At 60.0% G+C, this 26,137-nt stretch overlaps 1 protein-coding gene across 1 annotated transcript; it reads left to right on the plus strand.

The window, feature by feature from the left end:
- Window positions 1-342: 342 nt before the first annotated feature.
- Window positions 343-26,044, plus strand: PRRX2 (paired related homeobox 2). Its single transcript, XM_050907959.1, has 4 exons — window positions 343-586; window positions 22,743-22,927; window positions 23,102-23,280; window positions 23,838-26,044. Exons 1-4 carry the CDS (start codon window positions 343-345, stop codon window positions 23,971-23,973), a joined length of 744 nt encoding a protein of 247 aa, XP_050763916.1. The 3' UTR covers window positions 23,974-26,044.
- Window positions 26,045-26,137: the final 93 nt, after the last annotated feature.

The following is a 26,137-nucleotide window of genomic DNA, read 5'->3' on the forward strand; positions in this document are numbered from 1 at the left end:
GGCAGGTCGCCGTGCCGGGGGGGGGCGAGGGGCCGCCCCGCTCGGCTCGGAGCAGGGGCGTTTGTTTGAACAGCTCCAGAGCAAAGAGCAGGGGAAGAAAGTTTGGGCTGGGAGCGTGGTTTTTTCCCCAGACGTCAGCACAAGGCGGAACAGGGGCTGGGGAGGGAGCCGGACTCACAGGGCAGCTGTGATTTTTTTTTTTTCTCCCCCATTTTTAAAAAAATTATTATTATAATTTTTTTCTCTCTTTTTTTTTTTTTTTGGGGGGGGGGTGGGGAAGGGGAAGGGGGCCGGGGAGCGGCCCGGCACCTCGGGGTGGGCTGCGGGCTGGGGGTGGGAGCCATGGACTCGGCGCCAGCCTTCGCCATGGACAAGCCGTTCGCCCCCAGCGCCGTGCGCGGCCCGGAGCCGCCCGAAAATCCTCAAAGCCGGAAAAACTTCAGCGTGAGCCACCTCCTCGACCTGGAGGAGGTAGCGGCCGGTATGAACGGGACCCCCCCGGCCGGTCCCCCACCCGCCGGTGGCGGCAAGGCCATGCCGGAGCCGTCGGGAGGCAGCAGCGGCAGCGAGGCAGCGCCCCAGGACGGTGAGTCCCGCCGCCCCGGGATGGGGTGTCCCCCCCCCGCCCGGTTTGGGGCAGCTTTGGGAACGGGGTGTCCCCGCCGTCCCCTCCTGCCCCGGGCCGGGATGCGGAGCCGGTGTCCCGTGCGCAGCGCCGGGCACCGTGGACAAAGGGGGTCGGTGTCCCCCCGCCGCGGGGGGGTGGGGGGGGACCGAGGGGGCGGGTGGAGGCGAGGGGTGACCCCCGTCGGGGCGAGCTGCGGGGGTGCCGACACCCCGACGGCTGGGCAGAGGGAGCCCGCACCGGGGGACAGGGACATCGCACCGGGGTGGTGGGGGCTCAGGGACACCGCACCGGCGGAGAGGGACGGTGCACCGAGGGGAGGGAACCCGCACCGGGGACAGGGAGCACAGGGACCCCGCACCGAGGGGAGGGACCCCGCACCGGGGACAGGGGGCACAGGGACCCCGCACCGAGGGGAGGGACCCCGCACCGGCTGCCTCCCGGAGGTGCCGGGTACGGAACGGTCCCGGGCAACCGGTGCGTCCCGGGGCTGCGCGGCCTGCGGGGTCCCCCCTTCCCCCGGGGTCCCCGCCTCGGTTTCCGGGCCCGGGGAGCGGAGGCGGCCCGGCGGGGCCATGGGGACCGGGACGCAGCGGGTCTTCTCCCGGCGCCCGCCGCAGCGCGTCTCCGGGCCGGTAGCACCGGCAGCAACGGGCCGGCGGGGACAGAGCTGGGAGAGGGGACGGGGACCGACCGGGGACCCGGCTTCGTGGCGCTCGGTCCTGGCAGGAGGCACGTTTTTAACGGGACAACCCCGCCTGCCCGGGGGCTCCGCGGCTGCCGCCCGCTCCGGGCTGCGCGCATCCCTCCGCGCCGCTCCGCCGGCCCCGGCGCATCCCGGCTCCGGTGCCCGGGGCACGGGTGAGGAGGATTCGACCCGTCCCTGCGGCAAAGCCCCGCTTCGGGGGCACCCGACAGCCCCCAGAGTCCCCCCCCCCCCCCGCGGAGTCGGGGGTCCCCTCGGGGCACAGAGGCGGCGGAGGGGAGGTGGGGATGGAGAAGGAGAGGGGAGGCAGAGCGTGGGGTGGAGGTGCAGCCCCGCCACCTCCCCACGGCCCGGGCTGTGGTGCCCACCCCGAGGGGACCCTGGGGGTGGTATCCCCCAAAACTGCCCTCCGGCTGGGCTTTGGTACCCTGGGCTTGTTTTCTGCGGCCCCTGGAGCGCAGCCCTGGGGTGCTGACGGCCCTGCCGAGGGCCTGACCCGCGCCTGGCCAGGGGTGCACAGCCCACCCGGGAAGCTGTGCCAGTGAAGGGGGCTCAGCCCACCCCAGAGGCTGCCCAGAGCTGCAGTGAGGGGCTCCCGGTGGGAACCCCTCCTCCCGTGCAGGGTGCTCTCTCTGTACCCTCCCGCGGCTCCCACATTGCATGCAGGTCTGAAGCATCTTTCTCCCAACTATATCTCACTCCCTGCACAACCTCATTCCTCCACGGAGAAGCCCCCCTGAGCCCCCAGCCTGCCTCTGCTTGGGATGCTGAGGGCTGGGTGCGGCTGGGCGCCGCTTTCTGGGATGGTATCTGGTATTTTTGGCATTATTGTCCATCCTCCCTCCCCTTCCCTTGGGTTTTGTTTGTACTTCTCGGATTGCCTTTGGGACTGCGGGGAGGTTTTCGCCCGCTGACGGGACCGTAAGGGGAGACAGTATGCTGTGTGGGATCAGCACAGCTTTCGGAAACCCAGCCCAGCCCGCTGCAGCCGGCTCATCTCACAGGGCTGTTTGCAAAACAGCAGAGAAACTACCACCCTGCTGAGCTCCTAACGCACCCCAAAGAGGCTCAGTGGGGACCAGGGGTGATGCAAATACCAGAGAGAGAGAGGCAAGGGGGCTGGCTGATCCCGCAAGCCCATTTTTCACCCTAAAAGCCCATTCGTCCTGGGGCAGAGGCCCTGTGGTGTTTGGCCTGCTGATCCCAGCACCACTGGACCACGGGGGATACTTCCCATTAGCACCTGTTTCGGCAAGGTTGCAGTGATGAAGACACCGTCAGCATCTGGGATGCTCCAACAACCCATCCAGGAGTGGAAGCATTTCTCTCCCTGATCCCTGGAGAAATACCTGAGCGATGGGAGCTGAGAGCGGTGAGCAAGAAGAGAACAAGGAAACAGAGAAGAAAACCTGCGTGCATGCAAACATCGACTTGTGAGAGCCGTTACCCACTGCCACTGCCTAAGCTGGGATGCAATTTCCTAAATCGAGATGGGGAGACTTGAAATACCAGGCGAATGCCCTGCCTTTGCGAGCATCAGCCTTTTGCTACACATCTGCGATGCTTTCGGCATCAGCGTGATGACAGCAGAGAAACTTTTACTGGTAACGTTATCTTTTATTGGCATCCTAAAGTAAAACAGCCTCTCAGCATTTTCTCTCGTCTTCTTCTTCACCATTGTGGGTTTTTTCCACCAAATGCAAGTTTGGAGCCCCACAGGTCAGTGGCAGCGGGTTTATTATCAATGCAACAGAACCCCCGTACCCGAGTGTGTCTCTGCAGGATCTGGCTCTGCACTCCGGCTGGGCAGCCCTTATCAGGGTCATCATGCCAGTGGGTTGGAGGAAGAGCAGCCCCGAGCCTGCTGCGAAGCTGCTGGCACCCCCTCCGCTGGCAGGGCTCGCCGTGGTCCGGGGGGCCACGCTGGCAGAGCTGGCGCAGGGATGCTTTCGGCAGCCCCAGGCTGTGCTCAGCAGACTGTGACCTCCACAAAACCCTCTCCCCTTCCCCAGGCGGCCGCAGCAGGAGGAGGCTTCTATTCCCGAGCCTGGCAGAGCCGGAGAAGCTCGGGGCAGGGTTTTATTCTTTGCAGAGAGGGATTCAACTCCTCCCCGCCCTCACCTACCACCCCTGGTCCCACAGCCCTCCCAGCTGGGGAGGGTGGCTGGGGGCAGCCCCGTGTCCGGGGCCCTGGGCACATCTCTCCTCCAGGAGCAGCCCCTCCGTTAGTCCCTTGCAGGGCTGGCACATCCCTTCCCACTGGCACCGAGGACCAGAGCCGTCCCCACCTCCCTCTCCAGCCAAGGGAGCTGCTCAGCCCCTGCCTTGGCCCCAGGCCCAAACTGGCCCTGAGGGCACCCAGCGCATCCTCGTGGGAGGACAAGTACAAATATCATCTCTGCAACACGTTGCTCTCGTGGCACCCACAAATTAAGAAGCAGAAATCCCACAAGCTAGGCAAGAGTGAGGAAACACCAACAGGGTGGCAAGGGCTCGTCCCCATCCTCATCTTCATCTTCATCCTCCCCTGGAGCGGTGCAGCAGTCTCCCATCGAAAACCTTCCGCACAACTTCTGAGGTCTTGAAAGCTTGTTCACCTCCTTTCATTAGACTAACAAATAATGTGTAACGCGAAACATCTGTTAACAACAGCCCTTAATGTTCTCAAGATGATAAAGCGGGAGGGTAATTTTAGCCAGCAGGCCTTGACTGATGGCTTTTCAAACAATGAACTTACTTTTGGTGCCGCCTGAGGATGGGAGAGGGAGTCAGGCACTGGCTCCGGCGGCCGCTTTGGGGCTGAAAACTCAGAAAGAGCCACTTTTGTCGCGGCCGGGCTCAGAGGAAGGACTGCGGCCCCTCCGAGGGGATCCTCCGGCATGGGGCAGGCACACATTGCCCGTTCAGCTATGGCCAGTGGGACCGGGCGATGGGATGGGGAGATGTGGTGGCCGCCGGGCATCCCATTTGCAGAACAGCTCCTGGGGCCCCTTCCTCACCCCTGGGGCAGCCAGGACCCTCCGACTCGTGCTGGGGCTGTGAGGATGCTGAGCAGAGCAGCGATGAAGTGAGAGGAGAGGCTGCATCCGAGGGGGCAGAGGGGATTAAGATGATATTACAGCAAATTGGTTTTAATTACGTAAACGAGGGCAGTTGAAAAGGGAGAAGCGAGGCAGGGAGGGGCAGGGACCTGGTAACAGAGTCGAAAAGGGGAAGGGGCTTGCTTTTGGGGCCAAGCGGTGGCTGATTGCCCCAAGCAGCCCTGAGCTGCTCCCAGGGCTCAGACACCTTCCCTGAGGCAGAGCAATCCCAGCCGATGTCCCCATAGTGGCTCAGCCCCGGGGCTGTGCTGGTCCTGGCTCACAGGACACAGTTTGGCTGTGCTTCTCTGCCTTCCCAAATGCCGCTCGTCCCCACCGGACAGGGGGTACAGCTCGGGGACACCTCGGCCCCTCTGGCTGCGTGGGCAGGAGGCAGCCCTGTAACATAACGCTGCTGAAAAAGGGCCGGGATGTACCCGTGGCGATCTGCCTTCCCTGGGACATCCGTGCACGTACGTGGCTTGGCTGCAATTAAAACCAGCATCATTAACTCGTGGCCGACCCCCTGTGCCTGGCTCAGGGCAATACAGACCCCTGGGGCCAGCGAGGTTGGGCCACAGGCATGGGGAGCCAAACGAGGCCCCCTGCCCCGTAACCCCAGACCCGTCAGACCCTTCTCTCCAGCACCCATCTGCTTTCCACAGCCCCAAAAGTGCTGGAAATCCCCCAAGCCCCTCTGCTGGGAGGCTTTCCATGGTTTCTGGATGACTGCTCAGGGAGGGACGGGGCTGTCGGGACTCCAGCTCAGCCCCTGTGGGGGGAAGAGGCTTTGAGAAGTGTCTGATGGACGTGGCTGCAGCTCTCCAAGGAGAGGCTCTCGTGCTTTTGTCCCCCAAAGGAGGGGACAGCAGGGGTCCCTGCTGCTCGGGGTGGCACCACGACCTGCTCGCCCCGGCCTGGGGGATGAGGTTGGGATGCACTGGGGTGGGACATGACCCGCCGGTGAGCAGCAAGGCTGGGGTGCAGGGTTTACAGCACCCATGGTCCCTCACTGCTCCCCAAAACAGCATCAGTTGAGGGTGCCTGGGCACAGGAGCCCCTGTCTGTGGCATCCTCCCAGGCTGGCAGACCTCCTGCAGGGCCCTTGGCGGGGACAGTCCCTGCGTGGCAGAGCCAGGAACGGTGGCATTCGAAGCAGGGCGGGGAGGCGAGCTGTTTCGGTCCTTGTAAGGCCAGCGCAGCCGGGCTGGGTGGCACCGGGACAGGAGCCATCCTTGCACGGCCATGACTCTCGGAGACTGGATGTCAACTTCACTGTCCCCAGTGCCTGCTTGGGGACACCTCCCTGCCTGGAGGGCTTTGAGGGCTGCAGACCCCAAGACAAGGGGTTTTTCTCCACGCAGGGATGGTGCCCACGGGGCTGCTGGGGCGGGATGGTCTCCAGGGGAGGGAACAGCACAGCCGGGCCTTGTGCCCAAGACCAGCACTTGTCTAGTGCCCGATGCTGGCAGGTCCCCGGTGCAGCATCCATCAGCGTGTATTGAGTAAGCGCCAATTAATCCGGGCGGGAGCTCCCCGCCCCGGCCCGCCTCCCAGCCCTCCACATTTGTTTGCGCTTAGTGCGAGGCTGGCGACAGGCGAGGGAGGGATGGGGAGCCTGACGTGTCCCGGCTCGCCCAGACGGTTTCCAGCCGCTTGCAGGGAGCCCAGCGTATCCCAGTCAGGAAAAAAAGGGGCTATGGGGAGGGACCCACCCTGCACCCTCCCGGGCTGCTGCAGGGGACAGCCCAAACCTGCAGCATGAGCCCTGCAGCCAGGCTTCCCCCTCCCTAATTGGGGACGTGCCCCCCCACGGCTCTCACCCTATGTCACTGCCATGGGACCCACTGTCCTGCATGTGGTCCCCTTCCCATGGATGAGGGGAAACTGGTTCCCCAGGTCTCATCTATCCAAAAACCACAGCAGGGGGTGGGAGCGATGCTTTTCCCATGGCGCAGGCGGGACAAGAGGCTGAGTTAGGTCACAGCCCTGCCAAAACCAGCCAGAGCAGCACAAACCTGCTGCCAGGCGCAGGCAGGGGAGGGTCACGGCTGGGAGACCCCAGGTCTGATGGGGCTTCTGGCATGAGGCCCACCCTGGTACCACTGCTCTGTGCTTCCCTGTCCCCTCCAGCCCCGAAGGGTGACACCCGCTCACCATCCCATTCCTCCCGCGGTGACACCCCCTCACCATCCCGCTCCTCCTGCGGTGTCACCCCCTCACTGTCCCACTCCTCCCCGTGCGCTGGGAGGATGCTCTGTGCCCTGGGGTGCAGCCAGGCTCTTACTGACTGGTGGCACCTGGGCTCCAATTTGGGGAAAATCTGTCCCCAAATGGGCTGAACACCCCCACCTGGGCTCCAGGCTCCCCCCACCCCAGCTCGGGGGGCTCTGGGTTGGAGCGGGGGCTTTTGCAGCCCCGGGAAGCAGCCCTGCTCGCTCACAGCCCTCCTCAGGGACGCAGGGAAATACATACCAGCATGTTTTGTGCAGCTTTTGCAGGGCTCTGCGGGCTCCCCACACACGCTTGCATCTGTGCTGGGAGAGTGGCTGCCAGAGGGTAAAGAGAAAAAAAACCCAAAACCAGGGCCTGGGGAGATGGGTCCCCTCTTGCTGGGGAGCCCGAGAGCCAGAGCAGCCTTGGCTGGGCCAGGAGGGCAAGAAACTCACTTTTCCCCCCCACTTCTCATTGCTGGGATTTTTCTCCCCTCAGCACCCCCAGCGAGCCGGGTTTTCGGCAGGCATTGCTGTGGGGGATGCTCATTCCCACCCTCCTTTCCAGCAGAGAAAGGGCTCAGGAGCATGGGGCAGAGCTGCAAAAGCCACTGCTCAACAGGGTCCAGAGGGGACAGCGGCAGGGTCCCACGTGCGGTGGGGACACAGGGCTTTGCCCCACTCCCTTGGGAGCCCCGGCAGCACCCACTGATGCGCTTTAAGCCCCAGCAGCAGCTCAAACGCCCCGTGGCACAGTCATGCCCAGCCCAGGAGTGTGCCGGGGCGTGGGGACACCTTGCCCGTCCCCCCCGGGCTGTTATGTCTAGCTCAACCAGGAACAGCTCAGTACAAGACTATTTCCCCTCTCCTTTTGGGCTGTTATTTCAGGGAACGGGGCTGATTCACAGGAAAAATATGAAATTTTGACTCTGCGCAGCCAAGATGGGTGAATTTCAACGAATCAGCATTTTAAGAGAGCCTGGGCGTGTGTCTGTAGCTGGGAGGCTGATGAAATGATTTGGGGCTTTGAGGCTGCCTCGTTAGAAACCCTCCTCTCTCCCAGGGAGCGGGGCCGATCACCCCTTCTCCCCGGGGCTGATTTTCTCCGGCCGCGGGGAATTATCCCCACAGAGCTGCAAAATCATTGAGCCGAAGAGATGAGGATTGAAGCAGGATGGGACCCGGGTGCTTTGGGGCTGGCAGAGGCTTGGTGTCCCCAGGCTGGCACCTCATCCCCTCCCTGCAGCGTGAGCAGCAGCTGGAAGGAGTTATCCTCCCAGGATGGGATCCCTGAGCCACGGAGCAGGCTCAGAGCATCCTTTAAAATGCCGGGGCAGTGGGTTGTGGCCAGGCTGAGCTGGGACTGGGCAAGGATTTAGACTAGGGTTAATGCAGATCAGGTTTTTTTCCTGGCTGGAAAAAGAGACTGGGAAGAGGGTGAAAGCACGGTGGGCAGAGGCAGCCACCCCCTGCCCGGTACCGGTGCCTGCGCGGGGCCGGCGATGCCCGGCCGGGTCAGGGAGGATGGGGAAAGCAAACCCTCTTGGGGAGGAAGGACTGATCTGGGGTTTCAATGCGGTTTTCCAATGCCTGTTGGCCAGCACGGCCCCAGCACTGCAGAACCAGGTTGTTTCTCATTGGACGCCCCCAAATTTCCGAGAATTAAAAGAAAAAATCCCACCCTCACCCTTGAGGCATTCCCAACATTCGCGTTCACCCGAGGGGGACATGGCTGCGGGCAATGGTTTCCAGCCTTCTCATGGCGTAACAAAATGCCCTGTCCGTGCTCCGCATCCCTCGCTGGATGCTTCCCTGCCCTGTGCTTCCCCTGGGAAAACCAGCCCCAGCAATGGGACCTGCTGGGGGCATCACTGGGGGTGTGTGGGGGGGTCCGGCGCCTGCCCGTGAGGCAGCCCCTCGCCCACGGGCAGCCCGTGCCAGCAGCTCTGGCTGTGGATCCCCTAGCAGGGAGCTGGGGGGTAAAGGATGCCGATGTTGGAGGGGTTGGGGGAAATTGTCCCAGCTTTGGGGGGGGAGTGACACCCCTCTGGGGACATTAGGGGGACAGACGGAGTCCCCTTTGCCACCCCCTCCCCTGCAGCTCTGCTGGGGACTGCTCCATCCGTGCACGCTGCCAGGGTGCAAACGGCAGCTCGGGGGGCCGCAGGCGTTAATTGAACAGGAGACATAACGAGGCCGCAGCGCTGCTCCTTCACCCTGGGGCTGGGGGGGGGCGAATGGCCCCCAGGAGCCAGGGCAGGGCTGGGGTGGGGTGGGGGGGACAGCTCAGGTCCCGGGGGGACGCCGGGTGGGCTGGGAGCCTTCAGAGAGCGGCAGCGCCAGCCGCTGGCCCCCTCCCCTTCCCTCCTCATCCCCCTTTGGAGTGCATATAATAAAGCAGCTTTTCAGCTGCGGCTGCAGTGATAGATCAGGAAGAATTGTATGAGTCTATTAAAGTCTGTGTGTCTCTGAATGGAGACTGTGGCTAAGCCAGGCGCCAGGCTCGCGCATTGAACCAGATGTGGAGAGGCGCCATCCTTTCCAGCCACTGAATCTGAGAGGCTGCAGGCTTCACACGCAAGGAAACTGGAGTGCACATGGCAGGGGAGCCGGGGGAGCGCCGGGGAGCACATGGCAGCGCTGGGGCGAGCGGGGCGCCGGGGAGGGGGCAGAGCCCCGGCGCTTCTTGCAGGCATGGGAGCCGAGCCTGGGGCTGCGGGGAGCGCCCAGGTACAGAGCTGGAGCAGAGGGGTGGGTGCAGCAGGTCGTGCCGCCCCGGGTTGTGGGCTGCACCCCGACTTGTGCAGGGCATTGGCGGGGGGGTTGTGTTGCGCCTTGAGCTGTACAGGGCATTGCAGTGTGTGTGTGTTTGGGGGGGGGTGTTGCATTGCACCCCAAGCTGTACAGGGCATTGCAGTGTGTGTGTGTTTGGGGGGGATGTTGCATTGCACCCCAGGCTGTACAGGGCATTGCAGTGTGTGTGTGTGTTTGGGGGGGTGTTGCATTGCACCCCGAGCTGTACAGGGCATTGCAGTGTGTGTGTGTTTGGGGGGGTGTTGCATTGCACCCCGAGCTGTACAGGGCATTGCAGTGGGTGTGTTTGGCAGGGTGTTGCATTGCACCCCAAGCTGTACAGGGCATTGCAGTGTCTGTGTGTTTGGGGGGGTGTTGCATTGCACCCCGAGCTGTACAGGGCATTGCAGTGTGTGTGTGTTTGGGGGGGATGTTGCATTGCACCCCGAGCTGTACAGGGCATTGCAGTGTCTGTGTGTTGGGGGGGGTGTTGCATTGCACCCCAAGCTGTACAGGGCATTGCAGTGTGTGTGGGGGAGTTGCACTGTACCCCAAGTCATGCTGGGGGACTGCGTTGTACCACAGGCCATGCAGCACATTGCTTGGGTGGGGTGGGGATTGCATTGCACCCCAAGTTGTACAGGGCAATGCAATGTGCGTGTGTCGGGGGTTGCACTGCACCCCAGGGTGTACAGGGCATTGCAGGGGGAGGGAGTGTTGCATTGCACCCTGAGTCATGCAGGGGAATTGCGTTGTACCCCAGGTCATGCAGGGCATTGCTTAGGTGGGGGGGGATTGCATTGCACCCCAAGCTGTACAGTGCACTGCGGTGTGTGTGTGTGTGGGGGGGTCGTGTTGCACCCTGAGCCATGCAGGGCATTGCGGGGCTGGGGGGGGGGTTGCATTGCTGCAGGGCTGTGTTGGGGGTAGGAGTAGCAGTGATGCTGCAGGGGAGCACAGAGGGGACCCCGCACACAGCGCTGGGTGGGTGGTGGGGAGCAAAGAGCCTGGTCTGGCAGCAGCACGGCCGAGCAGGGCGCAGGACGGGGTATCGGGCAGGGGCAGCTCCTATCTCCGAACCCACCGGTGCTGCGGGGCTGCTCCTGCCTCTGCCCGCAGCAGCCTGATGTGGTTCAGGAGAGGGAAAGAGAGAAGGAAGGGAGAGGGGGGAGAGGGAAGGACAAAAAAGGAAGGACAGAAGGAAGGCAGGAAAGACAGAAGGATGCCATCCCGCCGGGGACAGCCACGGCAGCAGTTTGCGGGGCTGGTTGCCTGCTGAACTGGGATCCTGTGTCCCCAGCAAAGGTGTGAAGCAGAGTCTGTCCATGGGGTGCTGTGGATGGGACATGGGTGACATGGGGACAGCCACTGGTGTGGTGCTGCTCGGGGCTGTGCTGGGCTTGGCTTGGGCCGGGGCAGCCGCCACGCTCCTTCCACTCACCGATTTCACTTTCTCGCTGGGCCGGCCACATGGCTGTAATTTAGGGGTTGTAAATACCTCAGGGGAATTTTTAAATTAAAAAAATAACTGTTTTCATTTAAATTAAAAGACACTGAAGCATTTCTATTAGTATTAGAGGTTTATAAAACTTAAAACAAATGTCGAAACTAAACTACCAGGCACCGTCCACTTCACAAAGCCCTTCACATGTTCAACACGACCTGGGTACCCATTGGGGGTTAAGTTTTAATGGGATTTGTATAAGAGTGCCCAGAGGTCCCTGACCCGCACCCTGGGACCCCAACCACTAGTGCCAGCGTGTCCCCCGCTTTGCTTCTGGCTGAATTTTGGGGACTTGGCCAGCTGGGTGCTGCGGTCAGGGTCCCCAGTGTGGCAAGATGGTGCTTGGGCTTCCTGGGGGCTCGGAGGGGACAAAGGCTTGGGGTGACAAGGGTGAGGGTCTCAGCTCCGCTGGGCTTTGCAGAAGCGGGACCCCGATGTAGCTGCCTCCACGCTGGCATCTCCGAGGTGTCCCCTGGTGACCTCCCCGTGGCTGGCACCTGCCCCCAGCAACCGGCCTGCCGTCCTCTCCTTGCCGTCCCCACTGTCCCCGCCATCTCTGCCATCCCTTCCATCCCCGCCGTCCCTGCCATCCCCACCATCCCCACCACGCACAGCTCTGCTTTAACCTGGAAACAGTTAACCGGGCTGGGTTTGGGGGAAAAAAAAAAAAAAAAAAGATACGAGCCACTTATTAAAATGAATGTTTTACAATAAATTTGGCGAGAGGCCACCGACCTCAAATGAAAACCAGACCGGAGGACAGCAATGCTGCTCGCTGGCGAGGGTTTCCGGGATGTCTGTGCGTGCAGGCACCCACGAGGGTCCTCCTTGGAGCGGTGGTGGGATGGGGTCCCGGCTGGGGGCTTGCACCCATCCCATGCCCTGGCCAAATGTGCTGGTGTCCCTGGTCCAGGGATGCTGGCCAGCGGCCATGGGACGGGCTCTCAGCAGGTGCTGGCGCTCGCTGATAAAATGGGTGCTCGGTGGCATCTTGGCCTGGGTGTGAAAAACACCCAGTTGGCCTCAAAAAAGAGAGGGGAGTTGAGTCGGTAGCAGGAGGTGGCAGGAGGGGACACCGGGGGGTTCCCACCGTTCCCCCCGGTCCCTGCCCGTCCTCTTCCCTCCCTCTTGGCAATGACCCTGACGCAGTGGGGTCTGTGCTTTAACCTGGTGGGCTGGTGTTGGGTTTCAGTGCCAGATGCCATTGGGGCTGGCTTGCCATGGGCTTTCGCTTATTAAATTTCAAGAAACCACCTTTTTTGGGGGGCGGGGGAGGGAGAGGAAGGCTGGGATCACCATGCCAGGGGTCCCTGGCTGGGAGCCAGCCCTCTACACAGCGTTCCTGCTATGCAGCCCTGGCTGATTAGTTTTATTTTTTAAACACCAGGCAAAAGTCCCAGCAAGCTCTCGACACCGTGATGGTCCGAGGCACCCGCCATCCCGTCCCCTTCCCAGCCCCCGGGGAAACCCACTTTGCAGTTAAAGCTGAGTTTTTGGTGGAGCTTTGCAAGTGCAGGCGGGTGCTGCTCTCAGGGCCGGCGCTTGCACAAGTCTCATTAGCGTTAATTAATTACACATGCCCCGTGCCCTGCTGGGAAACCGTGTAACCTGTTGTGTCAGGCGGCTGCATGCGAGCGATGTTGGCGCCTCCGCGGCTGCATCATGGATGCACCAAATGGTGCCTAAAAGGTTTGCAGGATGGGGAGAGAAGCAGCATCTGCCATGCTCGGCCCTGACGCAGAACAGTGGGGTCTGTCTGTCCTGGCATCGTCCGTCCTGGCATCATCCGTCCCAGCATCCCACTCGCCGATGGCTGTGGGAAGCCACCGTGGCCGTTCCCTCTGCCCGGACCTCCTCGCTGCGGTGCCCGGGGCTGACCCAAACCCCAGCCTTTTGGCAGTGGGGCCCGGGCCGGCCGTTTCCCCGCGCCGCAGAACCCCGTTCACACATCTGTTAACCATCACCGGCGCTGCCACTCTCTGCGCTCAGCTATTTTAATGCACGGCATAACCGGCGCTGGCAAAGCGGGGAGGCTGCGTCCCGGGTGGGTACCTGGGGGTTTCGTCCCCAGGGGCATCCCGGGGTGCTACGGTGGTGTGAGGTGCAGGACAGCCCGAGTGCTGGTCTCGTCCCACCCCAAGAAGGTCTCCTGGCCGGGAGATGAAAGCAAACCCCCCCGGTGAATGCCTCCTCGCCGGGGAGGCTCCCGGCCGCCGGCAGCTGGGGGAGAGCCAGCGCCTTTTGTTGGTCCCCGGGCCTCCACCACGGGGGCTGGCAGATTCGTGGGAGAAGAAAATTAAAATTCCTGCTCCCCCGTTGGTCGGTGCTGCTCTGTACTTGGCCCGGCTCGGTGCTTCAAACCCACCGCGGTGCCTTTTCCTGAGGCGCTTGGCTGTGCCATGAGGGCATCGGCTCACCCGGCCAAGCAGCTCCTGCCACCCCCAGCCCCGCGTCCCCAAGCATCCGCCCGAGGAGGCCTTTGGTCTGACACAGCCTCTCTGAGCATCCCTGGGCGAAGTCGGGAGCCGTGGCACAACACGCACCACATCTCTATATCTATCCTGTCTCCCCCTCTCCCTCTTTGGCATTTGCAGGGACATCCCAGACCGGCACCATCGCGGATGAGTTTTCGGAGGCTCTGTGTGACCCCAGCCCCATCTAGGCAAAGGGGAACCCCAGAGGGAGTGAACCCCCTTGAGCTGCATGTTCCCCTGCCACGAGCAGGGGAGATGCCAGACCCTGGCCAGACCCTGACCACACAAAGCTGACCGGGGCGCCCAGCAGTGACTGCCGCAGTGCCACCGTCCCTGGCAAACTCACGCAGACGATGGACCTTTCCCGGGAGGCTTTTCTCCTCACCCTGCCATCCCTTGGGGGGAAAATTGGGGTACCTGGCGGGGAGCAGCACCCTGACTCGTCCCCCGCTCGGCTCCTCTGCGGCTCCATCCCTGCGGAGACCTGACACAATGGAGGCGATGGCGGCGCTGGAGCCGGGACAGCCCATTGTGTCAGGCTGCGGTTGCAGCCTCCTCCGAGCGCACAGGATGCTCTTGGCAGCTCCTGAAAGCCCTTCGCCAGGCTGAGGTCACCCGCCGCACGGGCACGGCCCTGGGAGGGAATTTTTCACTTGCAGATCACCGAGCCCAAGGGATGTGCTCGGCGCCCGGGGTCCCAGGCTGGATGCCCTGGGCCGTTGCCACCCGTCAGCGGGTGCAGCCAGGCAGTCTGAGCCCTGCGGCCCTGCACAATGGCCTCGGCCCCGGCTCCCGGGGTGTGCGGGAGCCAGGCGGCTGGGAAAGCACAGCAAGAGGCTTCGCCGAGCCCCGTGCCAGGCGCCAACACCGTTGCACGGCTTTAACGGCTGTTTCTGGAGCCGTTGTTTCAGGGGATGCTGATGGTGCCAGGCTCTGTGGTCTGGATCCCGCCTCAGGGTCCAGGCTGGGGCCAGGATGCATCCTGGAGCTGGTCAGCCCAGCAGCAGGGTCTGTCCATGTCCCCTTTTCCAAAAGTCTGCCCACGGGCAGGCGGTTCCCACCCCAGGTAAAAGGCGGGAGACGGCACCGTCTCCCCCAGCCACCTGGGAGAGTAGGGGGGGATTTCTTGTGCTGCTCAGCCCTCTCCCACCGGAGCTTCATAGCCAAAGGTGTTCCCCAGCCCCTTGCCGAGGCTTGACAGCATCCCACCGACTCTGCCTCCTCCTTCGGGGAACGCGGCTGCAATTAATTCATTAAACGCTTCCGCTGACGCAGGAGCTGGCCGTGCCAAAACACCGTTCCTGGGGCCTGGCCTCAGCTGGGCAAGCACTGTGCTGGGCTGTGCATGAGCCTCCAGCCGGGGCAGGAGGCTCTGGCATGGTGGGAAGGGCTGTGAAGTGTTCGGGGAGTGCTGGGCACGTCAAAGCCTTGGGGCTTTACCTGGAGCAGACGACTGCAGCCCCGTGGATTTCACCAGCTTTCAACTTTCAGGGCATCCTCTCTAAATCACAGCACACGACTCAGCTGGCCGGGTCCTCGTCTGGCTTCTCCAGCACCTGGTTCCTCTCTCTTCATCCCCTTCTTCCTTCATGCCCTCTCTTCCTCCCCTCCTCACTGTGACCTCCTGATCTTGTCCCTCTTGTGTGCTTGGGTTTTGCAGTAGATAAATCACCGCCGCCCTTGCTGGAGAGCTGGCTTTGAATCCGCTCACAGCTTTCGCCAATGAATTTGGTGGCTGCTCCTGGGCTGGGACCGTCCCTAAGAGAGGCAGCGTCCCACGACATGGGGCTCCTCCTTTCCAGGTTCTTTCTGGTCCCAAAAGCTAGCTAAGCATCATGTTCTCACCGTGTTTGCTGCACTAAAGATGGGGATGAGCCGAAAAAAGGCTTCAGTGCCTCCATCAGGTTGCAAGCACAGGTTGGACACATCCCCGCTGGGATGCAGGGATGCTGCTGGCTCAGCTGGCTCTCCAGGACCTTCCCAGCTTGCTCAGGCTTTCAGTTGGACATGCTGCGATGGGTGCTCAGACACCACAGCATTCCCCAGCATCTCTGCCGAGCAGCAAGTTTGGCTTCTGGGGGTGCAAGGGGAAAAGTCTCCTGGGCTCAGGGGGTGCAGGCTGTGCACGGAGCATCCCCGGGGTCGCAGCACCGTCAGGCAGGATCCTCCCAAAAACTGGGTGTCCACACAGCCGGGGGCAGCGAACCGCGGCACTGGGTGGTTTCTGGCTGGTGCGGCGGCAGCTCGATAACCATAAAACAGTCTGCTGCTGCCTGTCAGTGAGAGCAGGCTAAGGCCCTCCCGGGACAGCCTTGGCCTCTTTCTTGGTCCCAGGCTTTTGCTGCTCCTTTTTAACAGAGACACTTTTCCCCCAGCAAAACTGGCAGCCTGTAAAAACGTGTCAGCGTTTCAGTTTTTTCACAATTAATGAGGTGAAACATCCTCGGAAACATTTCGCTGTAATGTTTCTCCAGTAGCTGAGACTTGCCCCTCTCTTAAATTTTTCATGTACGCCACTTGAGCCGAGAAAGTTTCCTTCGGACTCAGCACATTTGGACCCCCCGGCTTCAATCCCCCCCCAGAGCCTCCGGCATTCCCGGGGTCTTCGCGAGGCTGGGGCTGGGCTGGAGGGGGAGCAGGGAGCAGCGGTGGGTCGGGACGAGGAGGTTGGAGCCCACTCCCGGCAGCGGGAGAGCCCGGGGAGGAGCTGGCAGCCCCCGTTCCCCAGGGATACCCCATCCCCCATGCCTGCGGGTTGTTGCCGGGATGGGTTTGGACCTTGTAGCATCGTGCTGAGCAAAGCTGGGACCAGCACCCTGTGGGCAGGGGCTGGTGGCCCCAAGGGGCTTCTCCCCCGGGTAGTGGGGTGAAAGCACCCAAAAAATGGAGTTACACCGATACGGTTTTGCCCCCGAGCTGTGACACCGTGTTGGTCCCATGCACCCAAGCTGGGCTCACTGGTGGGTACAGGAAAGGCACCGCAATTGGGCGACCCAGCACACATGGAGGGGCAGCTTCCCGGCTGCTGCTCAGCCCCCCAGGCTTCCTGAGATGATGTGGGGAGATGAAAGACCTGTAGCAGCGTAGGCAGCTCCCACCATCACTTCTGCGACAAACCCTGTGCCGCCTGCGCCCGCGAGCAGGGACAAGCCCTCAGCTCCCCTGTGGCCTGTAGAGCATCCCTCCTGCCATCCCTCCTCGCTGCAAAGCCCCAGTGTGGGCAGGCGAACCCCCCGGGGGCTCCCAGGCTGTTCCCAACCACGTCCCAAGACAGGGCAGTGCTGGCAGTAGCCTCTGGAAAGGGGGTTCAGCCGTGCTCGGCTGCCCGCGCACCCCCAAATCACCCCTGGGCTCTGGGTGTCTCAGCTGAAGGTTAGGGGATAAAAAGGAGCCAGAGTGGGCAGACACCGCGGAGGGGCAATTCCCAAACCCGAGAGCTTTGCTCCGGCGCTGCTCGCCGCGATCTGAAGGGAAACGCTTCCTCCCCATCGCATGATTTAGAGGAACAAGTTAAACAATTGCACATGAAACTTTGGCGGACGTCATCGCCGGAGCTCTCCTCGCTTCCCCCGAGTATATAAAGGGATGAAGGGAGTCCACATGTTTACCGAGAGAGACCATGGGAGAAACGAAAGACATTGTTTTTCCAAAGGATTTCTTGGCTGTAAAAGGCCTCCACCACCCTGCGGCTTCCCTGATGAAGGCCCAGCGTTAATTTGTTAAATCCACATCAAGTGCCCGGAGAACCCGTTGTTTATTTTTGCTAATTCAGCCGGCCGAGATCAAGTTGGGGTTTTATTTGTTAAGGATAAACCTTAATTAATAAAAGCTATTTATTTGGTTAAAGGCGGCCGCAGCCTGAGGGTCAGATATGCCACGATCATTATTTCAAGTAAAACAAACCCAAAACGTCTCTCAACAGTTTGAAAAACGTAGAAACTTAGAGGGCTGAATTTATTTGTCTTAGGAAGAATTTACAGCTAATTCCCTCCAGGCTATTTCAACCCTTAAATTATATCCAAGAAGAAAAAAGGGGGAAAAAAATGCCATTCCAGGCAGAGAAGGGAAGTAAATGTTACGGCAGATTTGATCATTTGGCTGGGGGGGTGAAAAATTTAAAGCTTAAAAGGTCTTTGGCAAACTGCTTGCAAATAAACGGAACGCGTGAAATAATTTAACGGCAGAAAACTGTTCGGGGCTCCGGGGTCTGCAGCGCAATGGAAAATGAAACACATTGGAGGAGATGTAGCCTGGGGTTTTTGCTGGAGAGGGTTGAACTCGCTCCCTCCTGGCACAGCCCCCGAAAAAGGGGGGTATTTGCACCCCAAAGCCAAGTGGCAGAGCTGGAGCCAGCAAAACCCATCCCGGGATGTGGCGGCGCACGCGGGGGGTTTTGCAGCATCATCCCGGGGAGAGACAAGCTTGCAGTCAGCCGAGGTGACCATCCCGCGTCGCAGGGACGGTGCTGAGCGAACACTGCGCTCTGGGATGAGCATTTTGCAAAGAAACCCCCCAAACTGGCTGCCCAGAGGGGAGCTGCCCCGCAGCAGGAGACTGAGCACGGTTGGCAATGGAGCCCACCACCGAAAGCCATCCTGAGGGATGAGCTGCCCGCTCGGAGCATCCCTGCCCAGGGACGTCGCGGTCCCCGGGGCTCAGGCGTGCAAGTGGCTTGGATTTTAAATGCTGGTTAGGTCTGGATCACAGCTGCACGGAGGTCGTTTATCGTTCGCTAATGGAGGTCGTAAGTCAAAGCCAAAGCCTCGGTGGAAATCTAGTGAAAATTACCTCTTTACAGCACTCGGCGGCTGCTGCACGGGAGGCTGGGGGCCCTGCCAGCGTGGGGCCCCCCTTGGCAAGCCCAGCGCCCAGGCTTCGGCAGCTGAAACCCGCCGAGTCCTTGCCATGGAAAACTAATGGAAGCACAGAGGAAAAAGGCAAGAGCTGGAAAAGCGGGTTTGGTCGGCGCTCAGCTGAACCAGCACGGCTCTGACCCGGCGGCGCTGGGGCCGTTGCCTTTGCAAATGGGGCAGGACCAGTCGCTTCCCAGTTCCTGGCAGCAGGGTGGCTCGCCGGCATGGCGCGGTCCAGGCTTGCCAGCGTCGGTGCTCCCGCACGGAGAAGGGTTTTGGGGTGACTCCCAGCACCCCATGGCATTCATAGGGCGGAGTGCTGCCTCCCGGGCTGCCTGCAGCTCTTGGGCAGGCAGCATTGCCTGAGGTTGGGCATCACGGAGAGGAGGCTGGAGGTTACCCAGGCCACATCCAGCACCCCAAAACTCATCCACATCATGGGCGAAAAGACTCGTGTCTTTTCTAACACACTGGGGCAATTTAAGGCTTTTTTTGTGAAGCACACCAGGCCATCCTGCTCTGTGCAAAACCCCTGCGCCTCCCTCTCCCCATCCTCCCTCCCATGTCATCTTTCGTTATTCGGTAACGTTATCCCCCCCCGTTTTCCCCCTTCCCTTGCATTTTTTTCCCTTTAGCGGAAATTGTAATCAGTGGAAGATAAATACACCAAAGGCGAAGGTGGCTGGGGGGATGGCTCAGGAGTCTCCTCTGACCTCAGGGTTGGACAATCAAGCCAAAGCCTCCAGCCGTGCCCCAAACGAACCCCCAAATTATAACTGACAAAGGCAAGGGTTCGCCTTTCTCCGTAATCTCCCCGAGCACTGCTTTGGGGCAAAGGAAAGACGGCGGTGAGCTGGTTTTTAACGTCGTGCAATTACAAACTCTTATTCCTGGAAGCCCATTGGGGCGGGGAGCCGGTTTCCAATTCTTCCATCAAGGTGTCAGCGAATCTGGTTAAATCCGATTCCCGCAGATGGGTGGCAGAGAGATGGCAGGGGGTCTTCAGGGGACCTGACCCATCCCCTTCCCCGTTCCTTCTCCAACGCTGCAGAGCCCTTAGCGATGCTCATTTTTGGAAAGCTGATTTGGGGTTATTAAAGCATCTTTGATAGAAGTGATCCGGCCTGACTTTGCACGCTGTAAACCTGTCAGATGCACGCCACCAGCAATTAGGGTGGCATTTATCTGGTCCCACAAGCCTATGATGCCTGAGCTAATGGGGAAAAGATGTTGATCCATTACCAAGGCTCATCCTTGAGCGGAGCAGAGGACCCAGGCAGGCGCCCCGGGCGCGGAGCTGCCTCCCTGCAGTACAGAGATGGGGTGGAAAAAGCCGGGGGAAACGAACACAGCAGAGGATTGAGCTGGAAAGCAAAGATTTCTGTGGGGGATTGGGGAGCTCTGAGCTACACTGGGGTGCAGCGTGTTTTAGGGGAGGTGTGAGTAGGTGGGGAAGGGGTTTTGGCCACTAGCACCTCCAAGAAGCTCCCTGGAGCATCCCATGGGATTTCGTGGTGCAGGAGAAGGTCCCTCCATTAAAACCAGCAATAGGGGCTGAACAAAATGCCTCAACCCAGGCATGGCCCAGGGCTTGCAGCTCTCCAACCACCCAGGAACCACTGGCACCCAGACACATCCTGACCCAATTCCGATCTTAAATCTCCATCCCAGCACGCCTGCCAGCCCCATATGGGAATCACTCGGCACCGCCCGGCTCCTGTGGCCATTTAGCTCTTGCCTCCGTGGGTTTGGGGAGATAGAAACCAGCCAGAAATGGGGCCAGATCCTACGGAGCTGGTCTGAGAGTTAATTTAAGAAACCTTTCCTCCTCTTCCTTGCTTTTAGCCAAATTAGAGTGGGTGAGAGAAGTCATCACTTACGGAAAAGTCCTATAGCCAGATTTTAAATTGGGGACGGAACGAAAGGGGGTTTATAAATTTTATTTATACATTTACTAGGGTTCTGTTGAAATCATTGCCGGTTCGGTGGGGGGGCAGCGGGTGCCCTTGGTGACGGCACTTTTTGAACCAAGCCCTGGTCTATAATTTCCCCAGAAGCCCTACGGGGTGGCTATAAACCCGCAAGGAAACGTCTCTCGCCCTGTTACATCCTGTAGCTCCTTCCCAGCCTGATGGTTCCCGTTTTGGTCCCAGGCTCCCGGAAAACTCAGGGACAACCATGGCTGGACTTTATGTATTTTAATCCAGCAGCTCGTTAGCTTGCTGAAGGAAAACAGGACCAAAAAAGGAGTTTAACTAAAAGGGGCAACTGGAAAGCAGAGACTGGCAGAACATTTGAAGCTGCAGGAACAAGGGCTGGAGGGAATCTGGAGAATTTTATTTGTGAGCCTTTAAACACGAACGGCAGCGAAGGACAGCCTGCGGTTTCCTGGCCAGGCAAAGGGCCTCAAACCTGCACGTATTTCAGGCACGGCGCCGTCCATCATGTCTTTACCCAACCAAGAAGGCCATGTCCCAAATACAAGAGCCCAGGCTGTTTCCAGCCCAAGCGATGGTCAACCAAAGTTCAAATGCACCTAGAACACAATAAAAGACCCAGAGAAATGCCGCTGGCTGCAGCGAGGCCCTAGGAGGTGGACGGAGCTCCTTTTCCTCACCTTCCCATCCAGGGATACTCTCCTCTCCCCATGGTCTCAGCAGTTTGGCCCCGTCATGGTCAAAATGATGCAGCATCCCTGCATGTGCCTGGGAGACAGGGAACGGGGTCAGTGGTGGTGCCCAGGTCCCACCTCCGCATCCCTGCATCTCCTCCCAGCCCAACGCTTCAACCCTTTATGGGTCAGGGTGTTGGAGGCACCCAGCGCTCCCAGGCCCTGGCACTGGTCCTCACTATAGCAAAGCACCAGAGAAGCCATCTGCTCTTTCCAGGAGGCCACTGCCAGCAATGGAAATAAATTTAACCCTTCCTCCTCTGCCGCATCCCCTGGCATGGCTCGTGTTTGGGACCGGGATGGTGTTGGTGGCATCAGCCAGCAGCATGGTTTTCAGAGAAGGGTGCAAGGAAACTCTGCAGTAGCTCTAAGTTTGGACCCTGCTTTGGGCAGAAGGTGATTAGTCCCAGGGACAACCTGCCAGCAGATACTGGGGTTTCTCTGGTCCTCATGGCTCATCTCAGGATGGGACAGCCCTTGAGAGTGGTATACTCAGGCACAAAGGGACCTTAGGGACTTGATGGAGAACTTGTTGGTGGAGGTTTCATGGCTTGGATTATTCAGAATTAAAGTCCAAGAAGGTTTTTATGGCCTTAAAGATCTTGGAACCCGTAGTTTCCTCCTGCTCAACAGCTTGGTGGTATCTTGAAGCAGGAGAGTTAATATCCCTTCCAGTAGATTTTGTTACTTGCTCAAGTATCTGAAAACATTGCACATCTATTTAATAAGTATCAAGATAGCTTATTAGCAAGTATTTATTTCTTGAGCGTATTCAGGGAGCGGTAATTCCTGCCATCATGGCCTCTGCAATGATATAGAGCAGAAAACCCCAGTATAACCCTGCTATGAATCAGAATGTCATAAAACTATTAACATTTCAAGTAATTCCAAAATACTTTCCCACCAGTAGGTACAGATTGGATCCAGATGCTTTATTAACAGAAAGAATAATTAACCAGTACCTCCATAAGGAAGAACGACAGCGAGACGTGTTCCCCATGAAGCCTTTGCAGGCAGCTGACTGGGTATCTCAGAAAAAGACTTCATAAACTTGCCTAAACCTGATGATATTAGTGACAAAGAGGAGATTAATCTCAGCCTGGCTGAAAGCCCAAGATCAATACTGAGAAACCAAACTACACCCTCAGCTTCATGTTTCCATGAGCCAGCAAAGCCAGAAATAAACACTGCGGAGGCTGAGCTCTGCAAGACGCGGTGGCATTCATTCCTAGCTCTGAAGACCAGGGTTTGACGAGCAGATGCTCGGCTGCAGTGCTGTGTCACCTTGGGGACATGCCACAGCTGGGGCTTCAGGGAGTGCTGGAGGTGGGAGCTGAGACCCACATCTCAGAGATGTTTTAGTGCTGAATTTCCATCACCATCCATGAAAGTTTGATCTAAACCCTTAGCAAGAGCGAAGCCCAAGACAACCTGTGGGCATGTCCCCATTGTGGGGGGGCTGTGAGATGCAGTCCCAGCAGTTTGGGTCAAGTGCTGCCCCAGAATCTGCTGAGGCTGGTATTCAAAATCAGGTCCGGGTGGTTTTAGCCAGACGTGAAACCACCACAGGTCTTTGCAAATGTTGGGTTTAACCCTAAGCTCCAGCAGGTCCTGAAATAGGTTTTGATTCTCATGGAGACCACAGGGTTGCACGCATGCTGCTCCCCGCAGAGTCCCAGGTGCCTGCAGGGAGCACGGCTGGTATGGAGCAGGGCAGTGCAGACCCCCAGGAGGGCTCAAGCCTGGCCGGGTGCCCGTGTGGGGTCTGTGGGGTCTTGCATGGGTCTGGCTCTCATGTGGCCTCTTTTGTGCTTTCCCCACAGGCGAGAGCCTGAGCCCGAGCCGTGGGGCAGCCAAGAGGAAGAAGAAGCAGAGGAGGAACCGCACCACCTTCAACAGCAGCCAGCTGCAGGCTCTGGAGAGGGTCTTTGAGAGGACGCACTACCCCGACGCCTTTGTGCGGGAGGAGCTGGCGAGAAGGGTCAACCTCAGCGAGGCGAGAGTCCAGGTGAGCAAAGGTTTGTGTGGGAGAAAACAGCACCCTCTGCCTTGTCCGCAGGCGGGAGCAGGGACTGTCCCCTCTCTCGTTTCATCCTGCACATGACCACGATCAGTAGGACGGATGCTTCGGACATCCCTGCTCGCACTGGGTCCCCGCTGACCGCCTTCCCTCCCCGTGCAGGTCTGGTTCCAGAACCGAAGGGCCAAGTTTCGCCGTAATGAGAGGGCGATGCTGGCCAACAGATCAGCATCGCTCCTGAAATCCTACAGCCAAGAAGCAGCCATTGAGCAGCCCATGGCACCGCGGCCCACTGCGCTGACCCCGGAGTATCTCTCCTGGACCAGCACCTCCCCATACAGGTAGGTGCAGGCACTGGAGGAGCTGGGGAGGAGGTGGCCATGGGACAGGCTGCCTAGGGACCACCCCACCGCTGCAGGAGTGCAGCCCTGTGCCGCTGCTGAGGACACAGGGATTTTTACTGGGCCAAAAGGAGCTCGTCTGGCTTTGCTTTGGGAACCCGTTTCAGCCCCATCTGAGCATCCCCTGCCTGCCGCTGAGCAGGCTTCCCTGCCTCCATGTATTTTGGGGCCGGAGCGGGGATTCGCAAAGGATTTGCTTGGCCTTGTGTTGACCCTTCCCACATCTCGGCATGGGAGGTGGCATGGGTCCCTTCTGGTTCCCAGCTCTCCACGTCCAGCCATGTCGTCCAAAAGCTCAAGGCAGGGCTTCCTGGTGCATAGTTTGAGGGGTTCCCACATGCATCCCGCCACATAAAAATGCTGAAGCCTTGACTGCTCTTGTGGGAGATGTCTAAGAGGGAACGGCCAGTCTGGCCTGGGAAGCCAGCAGGACTGCACGGGGCATGGGGACTCCTCCGTGGGCCGTGCCTCATTCCTCCCCTGCTCCCTCCTCGCAGCACTGTGCCCTCCTACAGCTCCAGCGGGACCGCGACGCCCACCCAAGGGGTGAACATGGCCAACAGCATCGCCAGCCTGCGCCTCAAAGCCAAAGAGTTCAGCCTCCATCAGAACCAGGTGCCGACCGTGAACTGACCAGGGCAAAGCCCACCCCGTGGCCTCATCCAGGATACAGCGTGGAGCTCCTGTGCCGCTCCAGGACAAACCCGCCGCCCGCCCAACCCACATGCCACTCATCCAACGTCTCAGCACCTCTCCTCTCCTCTTCCCTTCTGAAGGTAGAGTCAGTCCCAGGCCGAAGTGGCACATAATTATAGCCACATATGGAGCAAACTTGGTTAGAAACTTGCTTTTCCGCACACCCTTATAATAAAGGCTATATATACACACACATACCCCCCACACACTCTTCGAGGACAAACAGACTTGCCAAGGGAACAAGAATTTGCTTCCAAACATGGAAGGATCTTGGACTATTGAATTTGACCAATTTGGGTATCTCACCCAGAAAGCCAAAGAGTTATTGGGTCTTCTCCTCCCGCAGGGACAGCATGCAGCAGTGGGAGAATCGCGAGCCCCCCTTTCTGCTGGGCTGCAACTCGCGGCACTCAACCGCGCGTGCCGAAGCTGATCCGCGTGTTCGCCTCTTTGTGCATCCCCAGCCACGGTGCTTGGGAGAGACTTTGGGAAGCTGACGGCTCGCCCCTCCCGCGGCCGGTCCCGGCCAGCCCCCTGCACCATGCTGCCTGCATTTAGGAGCTGCCTATGTCGATAGCATCAGGCTTTGTCCCTTCCCAGAGGGGCAAGGAGGGCTGAAGCATCTTGACAGACTCGCTCGGAGCCTGTGAGCTCTCTCGCGAGCTGGGGGGAGCATCGCCTGTCCCCAAGCAGGCACCGCTGCCCTGCCTCGGTGGGTTTGCCAGCAATTCTGCAGAGCCCCAGGTCATTGAACCATCCCAGGGAAAGAGAAAATTGGAAAAAGCTGTTGGGTTTCAGCTGAGTAGGCGGCTCCCAGCACTTCGTGCCAACGGCAAAGCAGGCTTCGCCTTCCGGAGGCACAGCCTCCCCGTCGGCAGCTCCGCAGATGTGTGCGGGGGTCTGGGGCTGGCGACTCCATGGGGGTGGGCTTTTTTGGTTTTGCAGAAAGGAAATCGTTTCCCCCTCGTCCCACCCTGCCGCGCAGCCTAATGAGGTTGCAAGGTGGGATGTGCAGGGGGAGGGACACAGGGTGGGCAACCTTGCCCCAGGCTTACACCACCCCAGTCCTTTGCCTGTGGGACTGAGCCACAGAGAGACGCACCCTCCACCTTCCCCTGCCTATACCGCAGCAATGGGGGACGAGCCAGAGTGATGAAGGTTTTACCGTGTGGACAAAGCCCTCTGGAAACCAGACCACCCTTTCCTCACCCACTGCAAAGAGCCACCAGCCAAGCGTGGGGACACCACCAGCTCAGACGAGTGGCCTGGACAGAGAATGCACCAGCCCTACTTGCCTAGAAGGGCTTAGCCCCGCTGGGGACTGTAGCAGTAGATCTGAGGAGGAATACAGCAATTGCTAAGGTGCTTCCTCCAGATAAACATCCTCTGGTGTGTGACACCAAGGCTGAAGGTGTCCCAACTACACATGTGCCCACCCGAGTCCCCACCGCTCCCAGGAGCATCCTCTCCCTTTCCCACTGCGGCTCTCACTGCAGCCGCACGTTGTACCCAGCGGCTGCGACACCAGGACCCTCAGCTTCACCCCAGGCAGCGCCTGCCCGAGGGGACTCACCCAGCACCCGGAGCTGGAGACCTGATGGGAGAACCAGGAGAGGAGCACATCTCCTCTGGTTGGAGGTGAACTGGCCCCTCCATCCTGCCCCCAGCCCCGACTTTCTCTGCTCCACCCAATGCAGCCCCCCAGTTGGGAACAGCCGCCGCCTCCTCCTCCTCCTCAAGCATGGCAGGCAGGGAGGGGGCACAGCCTGACCGACACTGCCCACCTCATCCAGGGAGCAAAGTCACCCTAAAGACCCACCACCCTCTGCCCCCCACCCCTATTTCCAGGGCTGGTATCCCCCCCCACTTGCCATGTCAGAAGGGGAGCACACAGCTCCCCAGACCACAGCGAGACACCGCACAGAGACCTGACAAAAGTCGAGACATGCCAGGCCAGGGGGGGAGATGGATCCACTGCGGATCAAATCATCCGCCATGAGACATGCCGCTTGGGGCAGGAGGAGGGGGCCGGGGGGGTCCTATTCCCATGGAAAGCACAGGGCTCTTTTTTCGGTTATACAAGATGAAACCACAGGGATAT

This window comes from Gymnogyps californianus, chromosome 18 (assembly GCF_018139145.2).
Source record: "Gymnogyps californianus isolate 813 chromosome 18, ASM1813914v2, whole genome shotgun sequence".
NCBI lineage: Eukaryota > Metazoa > Chordata > Aves > Accipitriformes > Cathartidae > Gymnogyps > Gymnogyps californianus.